This window comes from Megalopta genalis, chromosome 16, assembly GCF_051020955.1.
Source record: "Megalopta genalis isolate 19385.01 chromosome 16, iyMegGena1_principal, whole genome shotgun sequence".
NCBI classification, from domain to species: domain Eukaryota; kingdom Metazoa; phylum Arthropoda; class Insecta; order Hymenoptera; family Halictidae; genus Megalopta; species Megalopta genalis.
The window spans coordinates 4,157,174-4,176,639 of NC_135028.1; the positions used below are offsets into that span (position 1 = coordinate 4,157,174).

The 19,466-nt window shown below is 37.6% G+C and overlaps 1 protein-coding gene and 1 long non-coding RNA gene across 7 annotated transcripts in view; one reads left to right on the plus strand and one right to left on the minus strand.

The window, feature by feature from the left end:
• The first annotated feature begins 28 nt into the window (after positions 1 to 28).
• LOC117227166 (uncharacterized) lies at positions 29 to 4,428 on the plus strand. Of its 2 annotated transcripts, XR_004492003.2 has the most exons (3): positions 29 to 1,646; positions 3,189 to 3,336; positions 3,448 to 4,428. It is a non-coding gene; the product is annotated as an uncharacterized LOC117227166 (long non-coding RNA). The 2 variants fall into 2 exon arrangements; XR_013034955.1 differs by having other exon boundaries at positions 3,189 to 4,428.
• Positions 4,429 to 8,849: 4,421 nt separating this feature from the next.
• KaiR1D (Kainate-type ionotropic glutamate receptor subunit 1D) overlaps positions 8,850 to 19,466 on the minus strand; it is an 819,478-nt gene continuing 808,861 nt past the window's right edge. For 4 of the 5 annotated variants that reach the window (XM_076526910.1, XM_076526909.1, XM_076526907.1 and 1 more), the window contains one exon: positions 8,850 to 12,115. In XM_076526910.1, coding sequence (XP_076383025.1) covers positions 11,921 to 12,115 — 195 coding nt within the window. In that variant the 3' untranslated portion in view covers positions 8,850 to 11,920. Of the gene's footprint in view, positions 12,116 to 14,791; positions 19,378 to 19,466 lie in introns of those variants that run through there. The other variant, XM_076526911.1, reaches the window with a different exon arrangement.

Consider the following 19,466-nt stretch of genomic DNA (forward strand, 5'->3'; position numbering starts at 1 on the left):
GTTTCGTACGTACTACGTTTTTCATTCGCTTTTCATCGACTTAATTTCATTCTTCGACATCTGGTACGACGAACATCCGAATTCTGTACATTTTAGTATTACGTAACAACGAACGTTCATTCGATATCTATTCTACCAAGCTTCCAAGTCGTACTTGAATCTTCCAACACACGTTTCAAACATTATTTAACCCATCGCAGTCGGAGAATTCTCCCGGCAACTGAAGCGTATTTAATCGCAAATTAACACGTTCCGTGCCAAGCCATTTTTGCCTAACTTGTCGTTCAGGCCATTTGATGTTTTGACTAAAGATTGATACATTATCACATAATATTTCATTATATCATCGGTAGATAAGTAGTGATTGCCCGAATCAACCGTTTTTATGCAGCTCTTGCTTTAAAAAAGTCAAACATTGTAATTAATAGTTATTGTGTATATAACGATTAAACAAATTTATGTGCTTTGTTCTATACAGCATTTTTTACAATGCCTCTCATCCTTTTGGTGGAAATATATTTTATACAATCAAATTTGTCACAAAATGTATGTCTTCAGCGCTTTAAATAAATATGTCCGCGTGTACCATTTATGGTACACGTGGCCTGATGGTTAAGTTTAACGTGTACCATTTATGGTACACGTGGCACGGAACGTGTTGAGCAGCAAGTACATAAGTAGCGCTCCGAATAAAATGGTATAACACTGGAAATAATTACTCCACCGATGTAGATTTCACGAAACAAAATTCTTAATCTAATATTCTCGTTACATCCGAGTGCAAAGGTTCATATTTAAATAGTGCTCTTCTAAATGTTCGTGTCTTGTTTCAATTGTATCGCCGAAGGATTCATATCGGACCGACATTCGTACGCTTTGTTAGTTACTCGTTGGGTTTATTGTTGCGGCAAGCTCTTCTCTCGTTTAAAGTTTAAAATTGCAGCTTGCAGAAACTACGAATTCTCTGCTTGAATATATTTTTGGAAGTAATTTAAATATATCGCGCATGCGAGCGATCGTGCATCACGTGGGTTCACGTTCTTGTTTTTCGTTCTTTATCTCAGAGACTCGTTCTACACGCAGAACTCAGATTAGAAAAATTTATGGAAACGGCAGTGCAGTTAACGGCACGCTGTAAAGTGTAGTTATTTTCCCGGTAAAGGCGCGGTACACGACAAGAACGCGACGTAAAACCAAGATGGACGACTATTACTTTTGACACTATGTTCAGCTTATTCGCAGAATAAACTTACTTTTTAGGTACGTTTCTTCTCGTAACAGTTTCAAGGAGCTATCTTTTGCTTTAGCTCTCTCTCCTTCTCTATCTCTCTCTCTCCTCCACCCTCCCTACCTTCTCACTCTCTCTTTCTCTCTCTCGTTTCGGCTTTTGTTACAATTCTTCCTTCAAACATTCCTGTTTGGAACTGCGAAATCTTGGCGAAAGCAGAAGCAGCGAAGTACTTTGACGTACTATAATTGTTTTCATTTGAAGTAAAATGTTTGCAGCACTGTAAATTCTCACGTAACAGAGTGGAACTTCATTTATATGAGCACAGCGGGAGATGATCAGGTTCACATAGTAGGAGCCCGCTGATTATTCTCACTAATCGTAACTTTTCGTTCATACAACTGGAATTCGCGTCCAGGTAAATAAATGTAATCAAACATTGAATTCGTTTCTCAGATGATAACAATAGTTACATCTCTTTACGAGCATGAGGACAATAATTCGATAACTCGTGATAAATAACGTGTTCTTGAAACAACGTATATACCAGGTGTATTTATTTTTTATTGCTTAATAAACATGAAATACTGTGTACAGGTGTCTCAGTTAAAGATAGTCACATAAGTATCTTTGTTATGTTTGCAGATTTTGAAAAATTTTGTTAACAAACGTTGTTCAATTCTGGGAGATCTATAATGTGGCGGTCATATTTTTTTACAACTGAAGAGTTTTCGGAGATTTCAAGTTCACCTTCACTTTTCTAATCAAGTGAATTAAAATTAAAACATTTTTTTTATACATTAGTTAATGCAGCTCGACAATTTCCATGGAAAAGTATTTACCTATGTATGTGGAAAAATTATTAGATTAGCAGACATTTTAAATACAATTTTGTGAATTTTAATATGGATTTTGCTGTGTCCGAAAGTGCATAGTATGCATATTAATGTCTTCACTATCCGTAAATGTACTTCCCTCGGATAATAACACTAAATGCCTGCTAAACTAATCATTTTTCAATGTGGATACTGTTTACATCTTTTGTACATCTTTTAAAACGGAATAACATAAAAAAATGTAATTGGTTGATTTGATTAAAGAATTATATGATGATGCTTTTTCAACTTTTTTTATGTGAGCCTATATCGAAAATTTAGAAAATGCATTTTGCAGATCTCGGTAACTTACATAATTTTAGAAAACAATGTGTTAGCTATTGTCCAGTATAATATTCCCGCTAATATTCCGTAAAAATTTAGATCGCTTATTGTATACAAAATGTCGCGCTGCATCATCTAATGTATAATGTATAAGAAGATTAATTAATCTAATGTATAAGAAAACATATGATCACAAGGAGGTAACCCTGAAATCTCCGAAAATTCTCCAATTGTAAAACAATTGTTGCCACTATATCATAGATCTTCCTGATCTGAACAACTTCTGTTAATAAAGTTTTTCAATATCTTCAAAAACAACAGAGATATTTGAGTGCCCTCCTTTAAATGAAACACTCTGTATATATAATGAAACAGAAGTGTTAATATTAATAAATAGATCCATAATGTGTGTTTATTAAATGTAAACAGAATTACAAAATTAATTACTTCCATTTGACTTTGTTAAAGCCAAATCCTTCACATTTTTCGAACATTGTAAAGTTGTATTCTTTTTTGTCTAGCTGCGACTTTAAACGTATAACTAAAAAATGTATAAAGAATGCAGGATGTCAGTTAGGAACTAATTAATTTTCACAATCCTCATTAGATACTGATCTAATTCAATTATTGCTGAGTTTACAGTTGTTCACGTTCGCAATATCTAGGCGTTCACATAATTCCTTCTGGTTCTGCAGAAGTTCATTACGTCGGGCATTGCTCAAAATTTCGTTCCAATAAATGGACTTCAGATAAATGGAGTTCTACTGTAATAATTGTGTAATTCGAACGATTACTTTTAGCAGTGGAAAAAGTATCTATTTGCCTAATGATCTGCAGTCTAACTTTTTAATTGAATTTCTTCTTCGCCTCAACGTAAATTCGAAAAACTTACTAACCGAGAAATATTGCTTAAACCCTAACTTGACGATAAATAAATTATATCCGAAGGTACGTACCGCAATTTACTTCCTAATAATCGAAAAATTTGCCTACATTACGTTCTTCGTTATTACACATTCTCTTTATGTTTCCGATCAAATGTTTCTTCGACGGTCGCAGACAACGAACGGGAACCGATGCATCTGCGTAGGTGACAAGCCGCGCGGTGTTTCTCCGCATGTAAATCCGCAAACGCAGATACGAGCACACAGGAGAAGAAAGCATCGGGAAACGCGAGGAGATCGGACAAAGTAAATTAAATGGTTACCGTTCGAGGTTCAAAGAGAAGGCGAGAGGCGTGGAAGTTGGATACATTAGTGAATTAGTTACGTTAGCGGTTTGGGATTTAGTTCTCTAATCAAGAGAACGAAGAGTGAAGGCTGCGGCAATTGATGTAAAAGTAGAACTTCCCGGGGACCAATTACGTGGCCGTGACGGAGCTAGAAGTTCTCTGTCGTAATCAACGAGGGGATTATGGCCGCGCGTTAAGTATATTACGCCTGGAATAATTTTCTGTTTGAACGAAAGAACCCGACAGCTGGCAATTAATCACAGAAACGCGTAGAAAGCGTTTGTGAACCTGCCACGAATAAATCCCGAGGGCTTTTCATGAGACCGGAGATCTAACGGATGGTTTCCCTGCTTAAAGCATTAACAAAATAAGACGTAAATTCCCGGAAATGCCATAAATGAGGCATTGTTTGTTTTCTAAGAATAGCTCTATTGTGATAGACCGTTGCTAAATTTCATTCCAATACCTTGAAAAACGTGCTTGTTATTTCTCGTGTTATTGGAAATGATTTACGATTCATTAATAAATGTAGACGTACTAACCAATTTTTCTGTTATGCAACGGTACGACATTCATTGAAAGCAGTTCTTAAAGCATAGTAGAATAGTAAATAAAATTGGTATCGGATATTTCTATTGAGCGATATAAATCAATTATTCTAGAACTATAACTAAATGTTCAAATTGTTTCACTTTGACTGTCAAAAGAAACTATATGTCATTCGATTTTTTTGTATTAAAAATTCTTGTGTACGCACAGAAAATAAATTATAATGTCGAGTTAAATAAAGATTTTATGGTTTAAAATTATTCCTTGTTAATTTGGAAATTTAATTTAATTGTTATTGTTACTTTGAATAATTTTATATCAAACATCTGATGTGTGTGTGTGTGTGTGTGTGTGTGTGTGTGTGCGTGTGTGTGTGTGTGCATACAATGGGTAAAGGAAGGTGTTCGGTTACCTTTTAAAACGGTATTACTTTTTTCAAACTGGACTAAACAACTTGAATCGTTGGAGATGTTAGAGAAACTAGTTTACTGTACAATGACTAAAATACTTGTCTTCAATTTCGCTATTATTTGGCATAACAAGAACGAAGTACTCATGTTTTTTCGACTTTTTTATTTGAGCTTCTAACAAAGATTTAAATAATGCATTTTATAGATCTGTATATTGAAAATTTCATCGAAATGAATTGACGTTGTTGCAAAAAATTAAAAATCGCGAAAATCGCAGCTTCTTCACGATTTTTATCATTTTTTATCCATCACTATAAGAAAGCTTCAGATTTTCATGTCTCTTAATGCCTGTAGCTTAAGCGTATGTCATCTGATTTTGATGAATTTTTCAGGTTACTAATGAGTTAAGGTTATGTCAAGGTGCCTGTTATGCTATGCTTTTCAGGGCGCACAAGATTATCAGAATATTTATATTATTGTTCCCAGATAACGTAATGAACTTTTAAATATTTATTTAACATGAATAGAAAATAATACGAGTAGATTAGTAAAGTACGAGCATATACCTATTATGAAATACCGTTTTCGTACAATGTTCCTGTGTACCATATTCAGTGACCCTATTCGTTTATTGAATGTAAGATATGTCTCTTATCATTATATCTTTTAATTTTCCGAGAATGGGTTTAAATGAATAATTTATTTCCTCTTTCATTCTTTTATATTTGTTAATAAGAAACATATATACTTTAAACTCTACAACATTAGCATTATGAACTGTACAATCGCATTCTTTCATTTTTAATGTTTTTTGTTCTTCTGCATGCATTTTTTGCTACAACCTTTTTTTCTTCTCGATTAGGGTAAATGTAGGTATTACTGTGGTTTCTCAATGAAGACGAACTTTGATAGAGAAAATAAAACCTTTTATCCGAATCAATCGACATGCTGAGCTACACTTACCATTCTTGAATCTGAATATTTACTTTTCTCAAAAATATTAGCTTTATGAAAGCTGCGGTTATGTATCTATTACTGCGAGCTAAATACTGCGGACGTTCCGATTACTGCGTGTCAAGGTTGACATAACCCATTATCATTTAAATGTACACACATAGCTACAATTTATGGGATCAAGATATTCTCACTATAGCACTTTACAAATTAGGTATAGGTACTCTACGATCGAACGTGTTCTCACCGGCTTATCAAGAACTGCACTGTATAGGTTAAAGTACGCAGTTCAGTAAAGCACTGCAGTAGTGTATGAGCTGTTTATTTTGAAAGTAGCATAAGTCACTTTACCGTAATGAAAAGCGGTGATTTTTTAATGTTTATACGAAATTATTTATACTGAGAAAAATCTTCTCGAAAGTTAGCATCCATATTTTTAAACTTGTTAAAACGCAAACCCTTAAATATATCGACTTAAAAACAAAGTGGCTTATGCCACTTTCAAAATAAACGGCTCATATACACATAGTTAAGTAGTATGCGCCAAATACTGTGTTAATAAATAATGTTTGAGGATAGATGATAGCGACATTGTACGTCACTTCTTTATCAAAGTAATGATTACTTTATCTAAAAATAACACTAAAATGAATAGTTTATTATTAATTATCAAAATATAAATGCCATTCGCAACTACCATTACGAGTATTTCATAAGACTTAACATTTTCAAAATCAAATGAAGAGTCAATAAATGAATTAAAACTGCGATTGCTGCATTAATTATCGATATTAAACACGTAAAAAATTATAAGATACATTTTTAGAAGATTATACACTATAAAATGTTCGATTTTATTACTTTACAAAATACCGCAGTAATACCCACACTTACCGTAACTTTGTTTTTTCTTCATGCAACTGTTTCTTCCTTAACCCTTAACTACTATTGCTGGTCTGCGAGACAGCTATTAATTACATATTCACCTATAGTAACAATATAATTGTGAAAGAAATTGTAAAAGAAAGGAACGTTTCTAACACACTTGCTTCTATTCAATCAAACCGTCCAAGTTGGCCCCTTTCATTATTGATGTGCAAAGTAAGAACAACAGATTGTGTTTCTCTATTTACCACTTTTACGGCTTAAAACCAATTTTACCACTTTTCTATTATTCGTCGCACTTCTTTTACTTACCCGTATGTAAGACGAAGACTTGAGTTTTACCTACTATCTACACTCTTATAGTATGTACAAAAAGAATTAAATTTGGTTTACTTTCGCTGTAAAAAGTTCGATTGAGAAAACCGCACACGCGTCTCATCGACTGCTACAATCAGTAACAATACTGTTCCTGCATGTGAAACATGGATGCCAACTGTTAAAACACGCGCATTCGAATAAACTTTCCTTTTTCACAGCTGATTTTTACGTAACAGTGAATTTCTAACGAACAATCTCCAACAATATGGGTAGAACTTTTACATCCACTTTCATATGCTCCATCGATTTTTTATTCCATTATTTCAAGGGGTCGGAATCGAGCGGTGTGTCATACAGAGAAGTTTCGTCATGGGGTCAGATAAAAAAAAGTTGCAAAAACGTGAAGTTTTTTATTTCTTTATCGTTCCAAGTAGTAGAAAAATGTAAAAAGAAAGAAATATTTTAGTCAGTGTGCAGTAAACTAGTCCGATTAACATCTCCAAAAAATTCAAGTCATTTGCTCCAGTTTGAAAAAACTTATACCGTTTTAAAAGTGTCGGAATACTTTTTGGAGCCACTGTATATATGTACATATTCAAATCGAATTTCATGTTAGTACAACAAATTTTGACACATTGCACTTTTCGTTGTTAACCCTCCGCTGTTACACTTCCTATGAGAAACACGTATGTATGTCAAATTGGATCGCGCAGACCTAATTCAATTTTCAAACAACTTTCACTCATAAATTAGCAATAGTATCGAGAACGAAATTTTTGAAAATATAATTCGAACATTTTGGAACATCGTTTCCTTTGCTAGAACCCGACATCTCTCTCTTTTTCTTTTTCTCTCTCTTTCTCTCTCTCTCTTTTTCTCTCTCTTTTTCTCCCTCTTTCTTTTTCTCTCTCTCTCTATTTCTTTCTCTTTCCCTTTCTCTCTTTCTCCTTCTTTCTCTCTCTCTTCCTCTCCTTCTTTCTTTTTCTCTCTCTTTCTCTCCCTCTTTCTTTTTCTCTCTCTCTATTTCTTTCTCTTTCCCTTTCTCTCTTTCTCCTTCTTTCTCTCTCTCTTTCTCTCCTTCTTTCTTTTTCTCTCTCTTTCTCTCCCTCTTTCTTTTTCTCTCTCTTTCTCTCCCTCTTTCTTTCTTTCTCTCTCTATTTCTTTCTCTTTCCCTTTCTCTCTTTCTCCTCCTCTCTCTCTCTTTCTCTCCTTCTTTCTGTTTCTCTCTTTCTCTCCTTCTTTCTTTTTCTCTCTCTTTCTCTCCCTCTTTCTTTTTCTCTCTCTTTCTCTCCCTCTTTCTTTCTTTCTCTCTCTATTTCTTTCTCTTTCCCTTTCTCTCTTTCTCCTCCTCTCTCTCTCTTTCTCTCCTTCTTTCTGTTTCTCTCTTTCTCTCCTTCTTTCTTTTTCTCTCTCTTTCTCTCCCTCTTTCTTTTTCTCTCTCTTTCTCTCCCTCTTTCTTTCTTTCTCTTTCTATTTCTTTCTCTTTCCCTTTCTCTCTTTCTCCTCCTCTCTCTCTCTTTCTCTCCTTCTTTCTGTTTCTCTCTTTCTCTCCCTCTTTCTTCTTCTCTCTCTTTCTCTCCCTCTTTCTTTTTCTCTCTCTTTCTCTCCCTCTTTCTTTCTCTCTCTCTCTCTCTATTTCTTTCTCTTTCCCTTTCTCTCTTTCTCCTTCTTTCTCTCTCTCTTTCTCTCCTTCTTTCTTTTTCTCTCTCTTTCTCTCCCTCTTTCTTTTTCTCTCTCTTTCTCTCCCTCTTTCTTTCTCTCTCTCTCTATTTCTTTCTCTTTCCCTTTCTCTCTTTCTCCTTCTTTCTCTCTCTCTTTCTCTCCTTCTTTCTTTTTCTCTCTCTTTCTCTCCCTCTTTCTTTTTCTCTCTATTTATTTCTCTCGTTCTCTTCCTTTCTCTCTCTCTCGCTCGCTTTCAAGTACATTGAATTAATTTTCAATTTCACTCTACTCAAGACAATATTTGAAATTTTCGAAGGAAGAATGTGTGACATTTCAACCTAGCGTGACAGCGAAGATTAACAAGTGGACTGTGGAGGATTTTACGTATTTACTAAACGGATGAGGAAAAGGTGAGAAGGCGAAGAAAAATCACCAATAAAACAGACGAACAATTAGAATTTACAGACGATGAGTTTATTCACGTTTAATATGATGCTCGTAGTACATTTTTACGTAAGAAGTATAATCAATAGGCTCTTAACAAACTCGTTACGACGTGAACGTAGTGTCGTGATACAGACAATATTTACAATAACGTGTTTGAATACGCTCGGTGCGTCGTTAATGTGTATATATATTCAGCGTTTGTACGTTTACGGTTCGATTTCGTCGGTGTACGTCGACAGGGTAAATACTTGAGTCAAGAGTAAAAAATGACGGAAAGTTCGCAAAACGGTGACAGAGGTCAGACCGGGGGCCCGAAATTACCGGGCACGACAGCCAGGTCCGAGCATAGAACGTTCCAAATATCGAGGCTAATTGCATCCCACTGATCTATCTGCGCCCGGAAATCGATCATTCTGCCGGGGCACCTGTGCACGTACGACATTCAAGCCTGTTTACGCCGTAAGAGAGGGAAGACGGAAATTAATACTGTTCAGTTCGTGGCGTTCGCGAATAGCAACGTGCTGGCTGCAAAATCGACTTTCTGTTTATTCTGTTAACTCGAAATCTGACTTAATCCTTCGAACACGGAGCGATTCAACGAGGACTATCGAAAGACTGCAATCGGCCGTATTGGGTCGACACAAGATATTATTACGGTATTTTTCGATCAGCCTTCCTCTAAATGTCCCATCGAATCGAAATAATTTTTATTTTCAATATTTCATCTGTTCACAATCAGAATTTTCGACGGATCAAAATTATATTTATTATTTCGATATATTCGGGGAGGTTCAGAACGTGTTACACAACTTTTCCATAAATTTTTATAAGGAGAAAGAAACTGTAAATAAAATATTGCTGCATTGCAACAATGCTTAAATAAAAAGTAAAACTGTTCATTTAATAATGCCACTCTGCGTAAAGGTCGTCGTGCGTCCTAAATAAATACACAGCAGCATTGAATAACTCATTCGAATATTTTCCACAGTTATTCGTAGACACACCGGCGAGTAATTAAGAATGATAATCGTGAAAATATTGAAAATTCTTAAAGTTACCGCACGATAAAGGTAGCGTTGGATAGCGTACAGTAAATCGTGCGAACAATTTTTTGGGAAACCAATCGTCTGCAAGAAGTGCAAAATTAACGGTAAAAAGCAAATCGATTTTTCAAAGTTCGAATAACCACAGAGTACCCCACCGAAATTAATACCAAGTGTTACGCTACGTGCCCCGTTAAAGTTACTATCGAGACAAGCAGAGGCGTTCGTATTCGCTTGAGACCAGAGTTTTGCGAATTTTCGTCTCGGGAGTAGAAACTTTTGCTGCATTGTTGTCGGGCTTGTACTCTCTGAAGCAGCTACCGAAAGTCGAACTTTCAAGTTCCCATCGTTACCTTATTTCCCTACATTCATGCGTTCGTTTTTGGTAAACGAAACATTAGGTCAGGTTGTCCCTTCGTTAGTACATTAGCGAGTACGATTACGGAGCGTAGTACATAAAACGCAGTTCAAAGAATTAATTCAGTCACGCTCGATGCACCGATAAGTATAGCGCGGACAGATCGGTGGGATTCGGTGAAATTCGAACACTGACGGAAGAATGGATTCCTTGATGCACGAAAAAAAAAGACAACAACAAAATATTTATATATAAAGTCACTTGTCCTATCTACACCCGATGAAGCGTCGATATAATCGTCGAAACGGAAACACTTCACAGACATTTTATTTTACAGTATGGAAATCATGAAACACGTTGTGGCTAGACGTACGAATATGTTCGATTAGATGCGTTCCCCGTGAACGTCCTATAATACAACGCCGTGGCAGAGACGCGATCGTGTAATTTCGTAATCTTAACGGTTAATACGATTATTTACACTAAATCGGAGTATCTGAACGATCGCCGAGCAGATAGCGACATTTGTACAGCCTTCTTTCCTCGATTTCGTGTAATAAACGGATACTTTCTTGAGAAATTAAGAACGTGGTCGATGATATCGATTCACCTCGAGTTCGCTCGGTGACACTTTCGTTCGCATGACGCCCACGCATACATTTAATGGAAGGTTTGACCCGAGCCCGTGACATGTCGCGCGGGAGACAACGACGCGCCATTCAACTCGTTAATGAATGAAACGCGTTCGCCGTAGAAACACTTCGTAGAAACCCGTGAAACGAATCGCGCGGCTTTTATGACAATTAAAGAAACGTTATCTCTTAATAACGTACTTGATCAACGAATACTCGAACGAACGCGATGTTGAATATTCTACGACTTTATTCGGCCGATTGTAACGGGATCGATTGAATTTAATCGATTCAAATCTGTGATATTTCGCGCCAATAATTTCCAAAACAGAAATCACAAGAATCGATACCACAGATATCGTAAACCATCGATCCTATTCGTGCTAAGAACATCCGTATCCGTCGCAAGCATCGGTAGCCAGGATATTAGGCCAGATTTCGCATCGAAGGAGTGGGTGGCTAAGTCATTTGACGCGCCGGGCCTCCCGTACAGAGGAGGATAACTGGTGTACATTGTAATTCTGAATTACGAACGCGACGCAGAGCCTTATCCTATCAGGATAGGAACGCTCGTTCCGTTCCCCAGTGGTCTCTCTCCTGGTTAATCTTCTGGCTACCATGACCGCGGGCGACTCGACGAGAGACAAAGAAGGCCAGGTCGTGTTACCTTCTTCTCGTTAACCCTTCCGCACGAGCTGCGCGCCAATGTCTCCCGCGCGGTACAATCAATTCTCAACGAGCTTCGATTAACGATTGACCGGTGTAGATCCTGCGGACTGCATAGCCGTGGGACCTACTGCGTACAGCCTCGGTTCGCCGGCTGCGAAAAAGTGACGGCAGAAACTGTTGCGATAAAAAGGAAAAAGGAAAGTCGAGAGGCGAGTCGCCTCGGCTCGTCTAGGGTCTAGGGTGTCTAGACCGGTAGTCGGCTGGATTCGCGCCTCGTTGCTTTCATCGCTGATCGATCGCGTCTTTTAGTCCGTTGGAACGGGGATCGGATTATCCGTCGCGTCGCTCTCCCGTCCGTCTTGATCGTTTTGGGCTCAGGTTAGCGGCGCTTTCCCGACGAAGTGCCTGTACTTGTTGCACGCCGGGTACTTGCCCTCCTCGGAGACGATCGACAGATTGGACTGCTCCCTCTCGCGACGGCACAGCGGCTTTTTCACCGGCTTTTTCGTGCCGTTGCCGCAGTCCAGGGCGTAGCGGAGCTCGCTCGCCATCTCCGAGCACACGGACTTCTGGAAAGTGCGACGAATACCAACGCTCCAGACGTCTCTCAATGCCGACCAGCCCATCAACGGTCTACTACAGTGGGTCAAGAAAGTATGGCAGTGTCGTCTCCTTCGTGATCGCTTCGGGCATGATCACTCGCTCGCAACCGTTTCATCGCCAACCGCTTCACCAATGCAATATCGTCGACACCGACGATATTTACGTACCAACGCGTTCAGATTATTGGCCAGCGTTCCTTCGATAATTTTTACTTGTCGTCTACTTGTTACGGAACTGCGAATCTTCGTGCACTTATGACAATGATACACGCGTCAAATATATAGCAGACGAAACTTTCGACGATTCTAAAAATACTCTTGTGTTCTCCGTAACTTATCGAAGTTAACCCTTTGCAGTCGGAGTCATTTTAACTCGAAATCTAAAATAGCTTTTCTGACCTATAGTGTTTCCATTTTATACGAAATAGAATTTCGTAACTTGTGCAACAATTACGCTATTGAGAGTTTCATAAATATAAAGAAAATTTGATAACGTTAACATTATTTTCAAACGTGACATAACAATTTTTAGTGGCGTCGCATAGTCGCCATTCGACTGCAAAGGGTTAATATAGGAGAAGACATTAATCTCTGTACAGTACAGTGAATTCTCTCCAGTTGTTCTTCAGCTTGTAAAGAAAAATGGACAATTCGGGAAGAGGAGATACGATTATTCGAGCCTTGCAGCTCGTTTTTATAGTCGCCGAATGTCGGCAACCATAACAATGAGCCACGAGGCTCCTCTTTTCAAATTGTCCATTTCTGTTTACAAGCTGAGGGACAATTGGAGAGAATTTAATGTAATTGTAAGTAATACAGTCACAATTTCCCTTCTACACAAAGATACGTAGTCTACTTATTACGACAATAAGAGCTGGGTAATATTTATAGAGAAAATATTTAAAATACTATTTTAGATAATAGATTCTTTAGAATTCAAATAAAATAGTGTTTCAAGTAGGATATAAAATTTTAGTAGATAAAATATTTTAATTTGATAATATACAACGTAAAATAGAATAGCTTATTTTGGTAATTTAAAGTTCTGATAATCTAAACTAAAATATTTTATTTGGATAATCAAAAACATAAAATAAGACAGTTTTTATTTTAATAACATGAAACATAAAATAGGATACATCGTATAGTTATTAATCTTAAAATAAATTCTGAAAATGGTTAACGTAAATTAAGACGAGATAACATAAGAAATCGTGTTTGCAAATGATATGTATTGTTTTTTTAAATACAGCTATTGGCATGTTATAAAGTCCATATTTTATGTACGTTTATAATACAGAGGAAAAGTATTTCGTTATTTTTAGTTGTTGCTAATGAATTAAATGAATGAAATATTCCGAGCTATGGCACAAATATTTTCAGTGCTTTTTAAATGTATCGGTCGATAAGTGAATACAGTCGATTTCTTCATAAGTGAACAACAGATAGCAGTACTTATATTGACCACGAAATGACTGAATAAAATTTAAAAAATTACAGAAGAAAATAAAAATTAAAGAAAATATATAGATATTAATATAATAAAATAATTAGATATTAATATCAATTTATTTTCAGCTAATTATAATAAAATCTGTGCTTTGCATTATTAGTGGCAATATTATGTTTTTACGGCTAATTTGCAAAATTCTTATTTGTCTCAATTTTAAAGTTAATGGATTTACATTGTAACATTAATGGACTTCGGAGCCGTCCGTCCATACATGTAGGTGCTGTTATTGTTACACGTCATAAAAAATTTCACTTTATTAATGTGATAAAAATGCTGTTTCGGAGACCCATCTACAATGATATTAATTTTTGATCTTCAGAACATTTTTACCGTTGCTCGATAATTATTCAAAATCGTTTCATGCTCCTTGTAGAAAGTGAAAGAAAAATGCTGATTAGGAGTTAGATCTGGAGTTTTAATGTAATATTACTAACAAGTGGGGAATAGAGAGAGAAGTTGGTAACATAAACAACATTTTTAACAAGAATGTTACCAAGGAACTGTAACGAACGGTAATCATTGTGCGTAATAGAAGTTGACGACAAATCTATAAACACTGTCGAGGAAACAAGTTTCATATTGTTAGCAAAATTAAGCATCGATTAAATCGTATCGGTGAAGTGATTGTCGATGAAACTATGGTCCACGAGATAAGGATGATCCGATCGTTTAACATACAAATGTAGCATATTTCTGTCATTTTTCTGTCGCAGAAATTAATTTCTAGGTTTCTTGTGTCGTCAATTATAAAACCCTTTTGAATTTAAATATTTTTCTGAAATTCTTGAATTACTTTGTTGCTATACCAGTTGCTTCGGCAAGAGTGTTTTATGATTAGATCGAAAATTTGTTTACGAATTACTACTTTTAGGGATCCTTTTCCAAAAAAATTGAAGAGATAAAAGAGGTTTCTCTCATTTTTAAATATTCTACATAGAAGTACAGTAAACTCTCTCCAATTGACCCGCAGTTTGTAAACAAAATCGACAATTTCGGAAGATGAAACAGGATTATTTATGTCTTGCGGCTCGTGTTTATAGTTGTTCACAATAAAAAGTTGTCCAGTTTTTATTACAAGCTGAGGGACAATTCGAGAGAATTTGCTGTACTTTGTAGTAAATGTAAAGAGATTAAATAATAGATCATTTTATTTGACGAAACTATTAATAAATTCATATACAAAACCATAAATGGCATAGTTGATAGTTCGTCTATATTAGAACTGTTTAAACTAAAAGTACCATGTAAATCACTGCGTATTATTGAACTTTTTCATACTAATAGAAGCAGGACATTACTAGAGTATCAAAATTGAACAACCAAAATGGCTAGAATTGCAAGGAAACTGAGTTTAAAAACCATTTTAATATCTTTAACACGTTCCGTGTCACGTGTACCATCGATGGTACACGCTTGCATGTTTCCTTAGTGAACTGAACAAATTGTTTACAAGAAATTTAGAACCGAAGAATCAATTTCCACCGCAAGAATGGGCGTTGATAAGTTTTTGTTACGTTGTTATGTGTACGAGAATTAATAATTGCACGTAATACATCAAGTTTTAGTCAAATATCAAAGTGTGAAGATTCGAGTAAAAAAAGCTCGGCACGGAACGTGTTAATATTTCTCTGTCTACCTTATCTATCCCTGTATGAGATTCGTCTGTGTATAAACTGTCCGCGTCAAAAGGGCTTACAACGCTCGTCGAATAAAGAATAATAACAACAATGAATAATATGTCTGAAAATATAACCCTTCCTATATCTCCGTAAATAACAAAACAATTGCGACACCGTTGCATGTACTTTACATCACTGGTGCGTCGATGTTCTTGTATTATTTTCAAGTAATAAATTATCAACATTTCGACAACAGCGTAAAGTATTAAAAATTGTGTACAGATTGTAATATGCTACACTTTGTACGATAGCATCACAGGGAAATTAAAGACGTCCATACCTTTTCGAGCCAGTGTACGTCAGCCAAATGCGATGACGCGTGCCAGCAGATCCGCGGGCCTCTCGTCCCGACCCGCCCTTTGCTCGACGAAATCGTGATATCAAGTTTATCGAGGTTATAACTTTTTACGACCGCGGAACGTGCAGGCCGGATCTGGAAACGACAGTGGAAACGCGGAAATCTCGCGCCCTCGCGCAATCTCGCGCGGAAACGCTTGCCATGTCCTGGAGGACTGCGAGAATTGACAAAAAGAGGCTGTCTACGGCTGTTCAGCCGAGTTCCCGGAGAACCGTCTGAATATCGTGAGCCTTGATCATACGAATTTCCGTAGGAATTTCCAGCTCTTTTGTTCTGGTGATACGCGTCATTACACGAAGCTGACTTCTTTATTCTAGGAAGAAATTGCTGTAAACGTGCACTGGTTGCAAGAAAGTTCCGGAGAACTTTTCGAGATATTTTGGGGTATCAGGCGTGGATGGTAAGCAGTTCGAGTTGCTACAGGTCGTGCTGGTTTCGCTTGAACGGTGCGCGCTTTCTCATTTTTGCGAGGGAAAAGAGAAATGGGATTATTGCATTTCTACGGATAAGCAACGAACAGTCCAGTTGACGTGGAAGGTAAGGTAGTTTCGCAAGGTGCTCGCTGAAAGAAAAGAAATTATTTGAGAAACCGTTTCCTCCGGTTCTCTTAACAATTTTTGCGTTACATGGGATGTTAGCTAATAATGAAAATAGAAAAAATAGGAGTTCTTTTTATAACATTCAATCCTCCTATATGAATCCTTTGCACTCGGACGATTTTCTGATTACCTACTGGCAACTCTCGAACGTATTTATTCATGAAGTAGAGTGCAAAATTTCGAATATAAAATCTAAAACGATGTAACGTCAAAAATAATTATGAGTTTATATTGGTTCACGTTTCGTACAACGAAAACTTTAGATCTGAGAAATACCATAAAAAATGCCATAATACAAAAACCATAATTACAAGAAGTCCTGTTTCATCTCCTGAGAGGGGACGTCCGAGTGAAAAGGGTTGATAATGTTGCTTTTAACCCTTTCGCTACGGGCGGATTTTCCGCCGCGGTACTTCTGCTGGACGGCGCGCTGCGACATCGCTGCACGCTACAAGACGCCGATCGTTGCGGGGGTACCGCAGCGGAGAACCCGTCCGTAGCAAAAGGCTTAATCCAAATGAAGTTAAGCAAAATGGAAAAAAATAAGGCATATCTATTTATCCGTTGTTGAGAGAAAAATAAGGTGAATTAGCTTTCTGCAGTAAGCACTGACTTTATTCGCTACAAACGATCGAACTTATGGAGGGCCACTATAGTGGCCCTTAGTACCTCGATGGCATCTTATGGAGGGCCACTATAGTGGCTCGTAGTACCTCGGTGGCATCTTATGGAGGGCCACTATAGTGGCTCGTAGTATCGAAAGGGTTAATTGTACAAATTTATGCGACATGCTCAGTTTCCATAGATCAATAACGTTTGGTTTTGGTATGTTGTCTGTAAATCTATTTTCATCGTTGCACAGAAAGCAGGGTTTATTGAAATAAGCAGAAATGGACTGGTCGTACAGAACGAACGCTGTTTAGAAACTCATGCTTGACAATTTATTTCATTCCGGTGCTGTGACACAACAAGTAGAGGAAACAAAGTACAAAAGTTGCTCACCTCCTGCGTATCCGTGGCGAGAGAGGAAGAGAGGCAAGAAACATTGCGACACAACTAACAATGTCATACTAAACTGTCACACATCGTGCGCGTGTCCTTTCGTATCGTATGTGATCCACTTAAACCCTACGTTTTGCAATGCGACCGTTTCTAATTACCGTATTGACAGCGTATCGATCTGTTCTCAACTAAAATTCTAAATTCCAATCGTTCGAACTAACGAAACCAATTTAATCGGACAATACCGTCTCTATTTCGAACGAAACATTTATTGAAAATTGTTTTCGCTCGGAATTTCTGCCCGATCTTTATAAGTCAGCCAACGAGTTCGATACCGCTATGAATAATAATTTATGTAATGGCAGTCTGTCGATACGCGAAATAAATAATTAACCGGTTAGCTGTATTTGACTCGTCATAACGCGAAATGCTGTCATTCCTTCGTGACGAGTATACTCGTGAAAAACAGCTAACTGGTTAAGAAGGATATAAACTTTGATATTCTTTATTAAATTAGATATTTGATAAAAGTGTTGTATTTAAACGAAACATGAAGGAAATGTAAAAACGGTAACTTACTTTTCAAGCAAATTACAACAGCTAACTGGTTAATAGGGACGACACATCTATGGCGAACGCATTGGAAAACAAAAGTACAGAAAGGGGACGTGAAAGAACAGAACAGAAGTTGCATTATAAGTAAAGTGAGGAAGAAATAGGCTAGTCCGAAATGTGAGAATACACGATAATCTCGAACACGTGGGCAATAGGAAAGCCGATGAAAATAGACGAGATACGCACAGACGGCAAAGTGATTAAAAGTATGCACGAGATGGTAATTAGGATCGCGAGTGGTACTTACTTAAACAGGTCGAAAGAACAAGAAAATTAATTAACGTTCTTACGGCGCGGACGAGTTATGAAGTTACAAGTCAAAGAAAAATTAAGATTGAAAACTCAGGAGTCGGTTGAAAGGGTAATCCCGGGCCGGAAGAAACCGAGACGCCACCATTACGGTAATTCACGTGATGCAAGTTTTACGAGCCGAAACACAGAGAACCGTCTATCGTATAAGTTCTTTCGCGTGTCTCGCCAAGGAATTCGTGGGCTTGTTAATCGCGGTCCGAATTATTCTGTGACGAGGAGACAACATTCGATCCGAGAGAGCCGTTCACACGTTTTCGTTTAGGTTAATCGGAAACATACGGACTCCGGCGCGGTGGTGGCGTGGCTGGGCCACTCCCTCGAAACTACACAGTATGTACATACACGATAAAACGTTAGCAACCTCACACTATACATTAATTATCTATTCGGTATAAAATCGTGATTGTTTGTAAATATTTTCGTTAATCTCCAGCACTTAATTCAGTCGCGGTACGCGGCGCGTCGGCTCGGGGGGAGAGTACGCCGCGAGTCTCTTCGGTTTTCTCTTTACATTAAGCAAATTCAACCCGGGAGACCGTTGCTTCTCGCTGCGAGGCTTGAAGTCGTCGTCAATTAATCTAAGAGTTTTGATATGAGCAAATGGCAAACGCGTTGACCTTTCCAATTTTGGCGTGGCATTTCGATTGGCGACGAACGTTCGAATGTAAATCAAATGGAACGCAAGGATTTCGAATCGGGAGCATCTCCGTGACTTTTGGCTATCGAACGAGAACTCGAAGGATCGTTCCGCTGACTCTGGGCCGCGCCGTTTGATTGTCAGCGAGCCGTGTAATTAACCAACGTGCTAGATTGTCTGCTGGGATTTTTCGACGACGAGGAGAAAAAAAACTGGAAAGGTCGAGGATCGTTGCTCCTTCGATTATTTTTTTTTTCTTTTTGATTATACGTTTCGTTTCTCAACTTTCTACACGTTTTCTTTTTTTCGACGTGTGTCTGTCAGTGTTTCACACAGTTCTCGATCACTCATGGTGGAGTTCCTCCTTAGGTCCATCGGGTCAGACACGGTTTTCTCGGGCTTAGGATTCTGTGAGGCTTTTTGTTTGTTCGCTTTCGAACGGGATCGTTTATACCGTCCGCTAGTGTAGATCGGTAAAAGCTTCGCAGATCGGTTTCCCCGAGGATTTCTGCTTCTAAAACAGAACATCAAAGTGTTCGGGTCAGATTGCGGACAGGTGAATCAGGATCGACGAATCAAATCGGCGCGGTACACGCGCGGAGA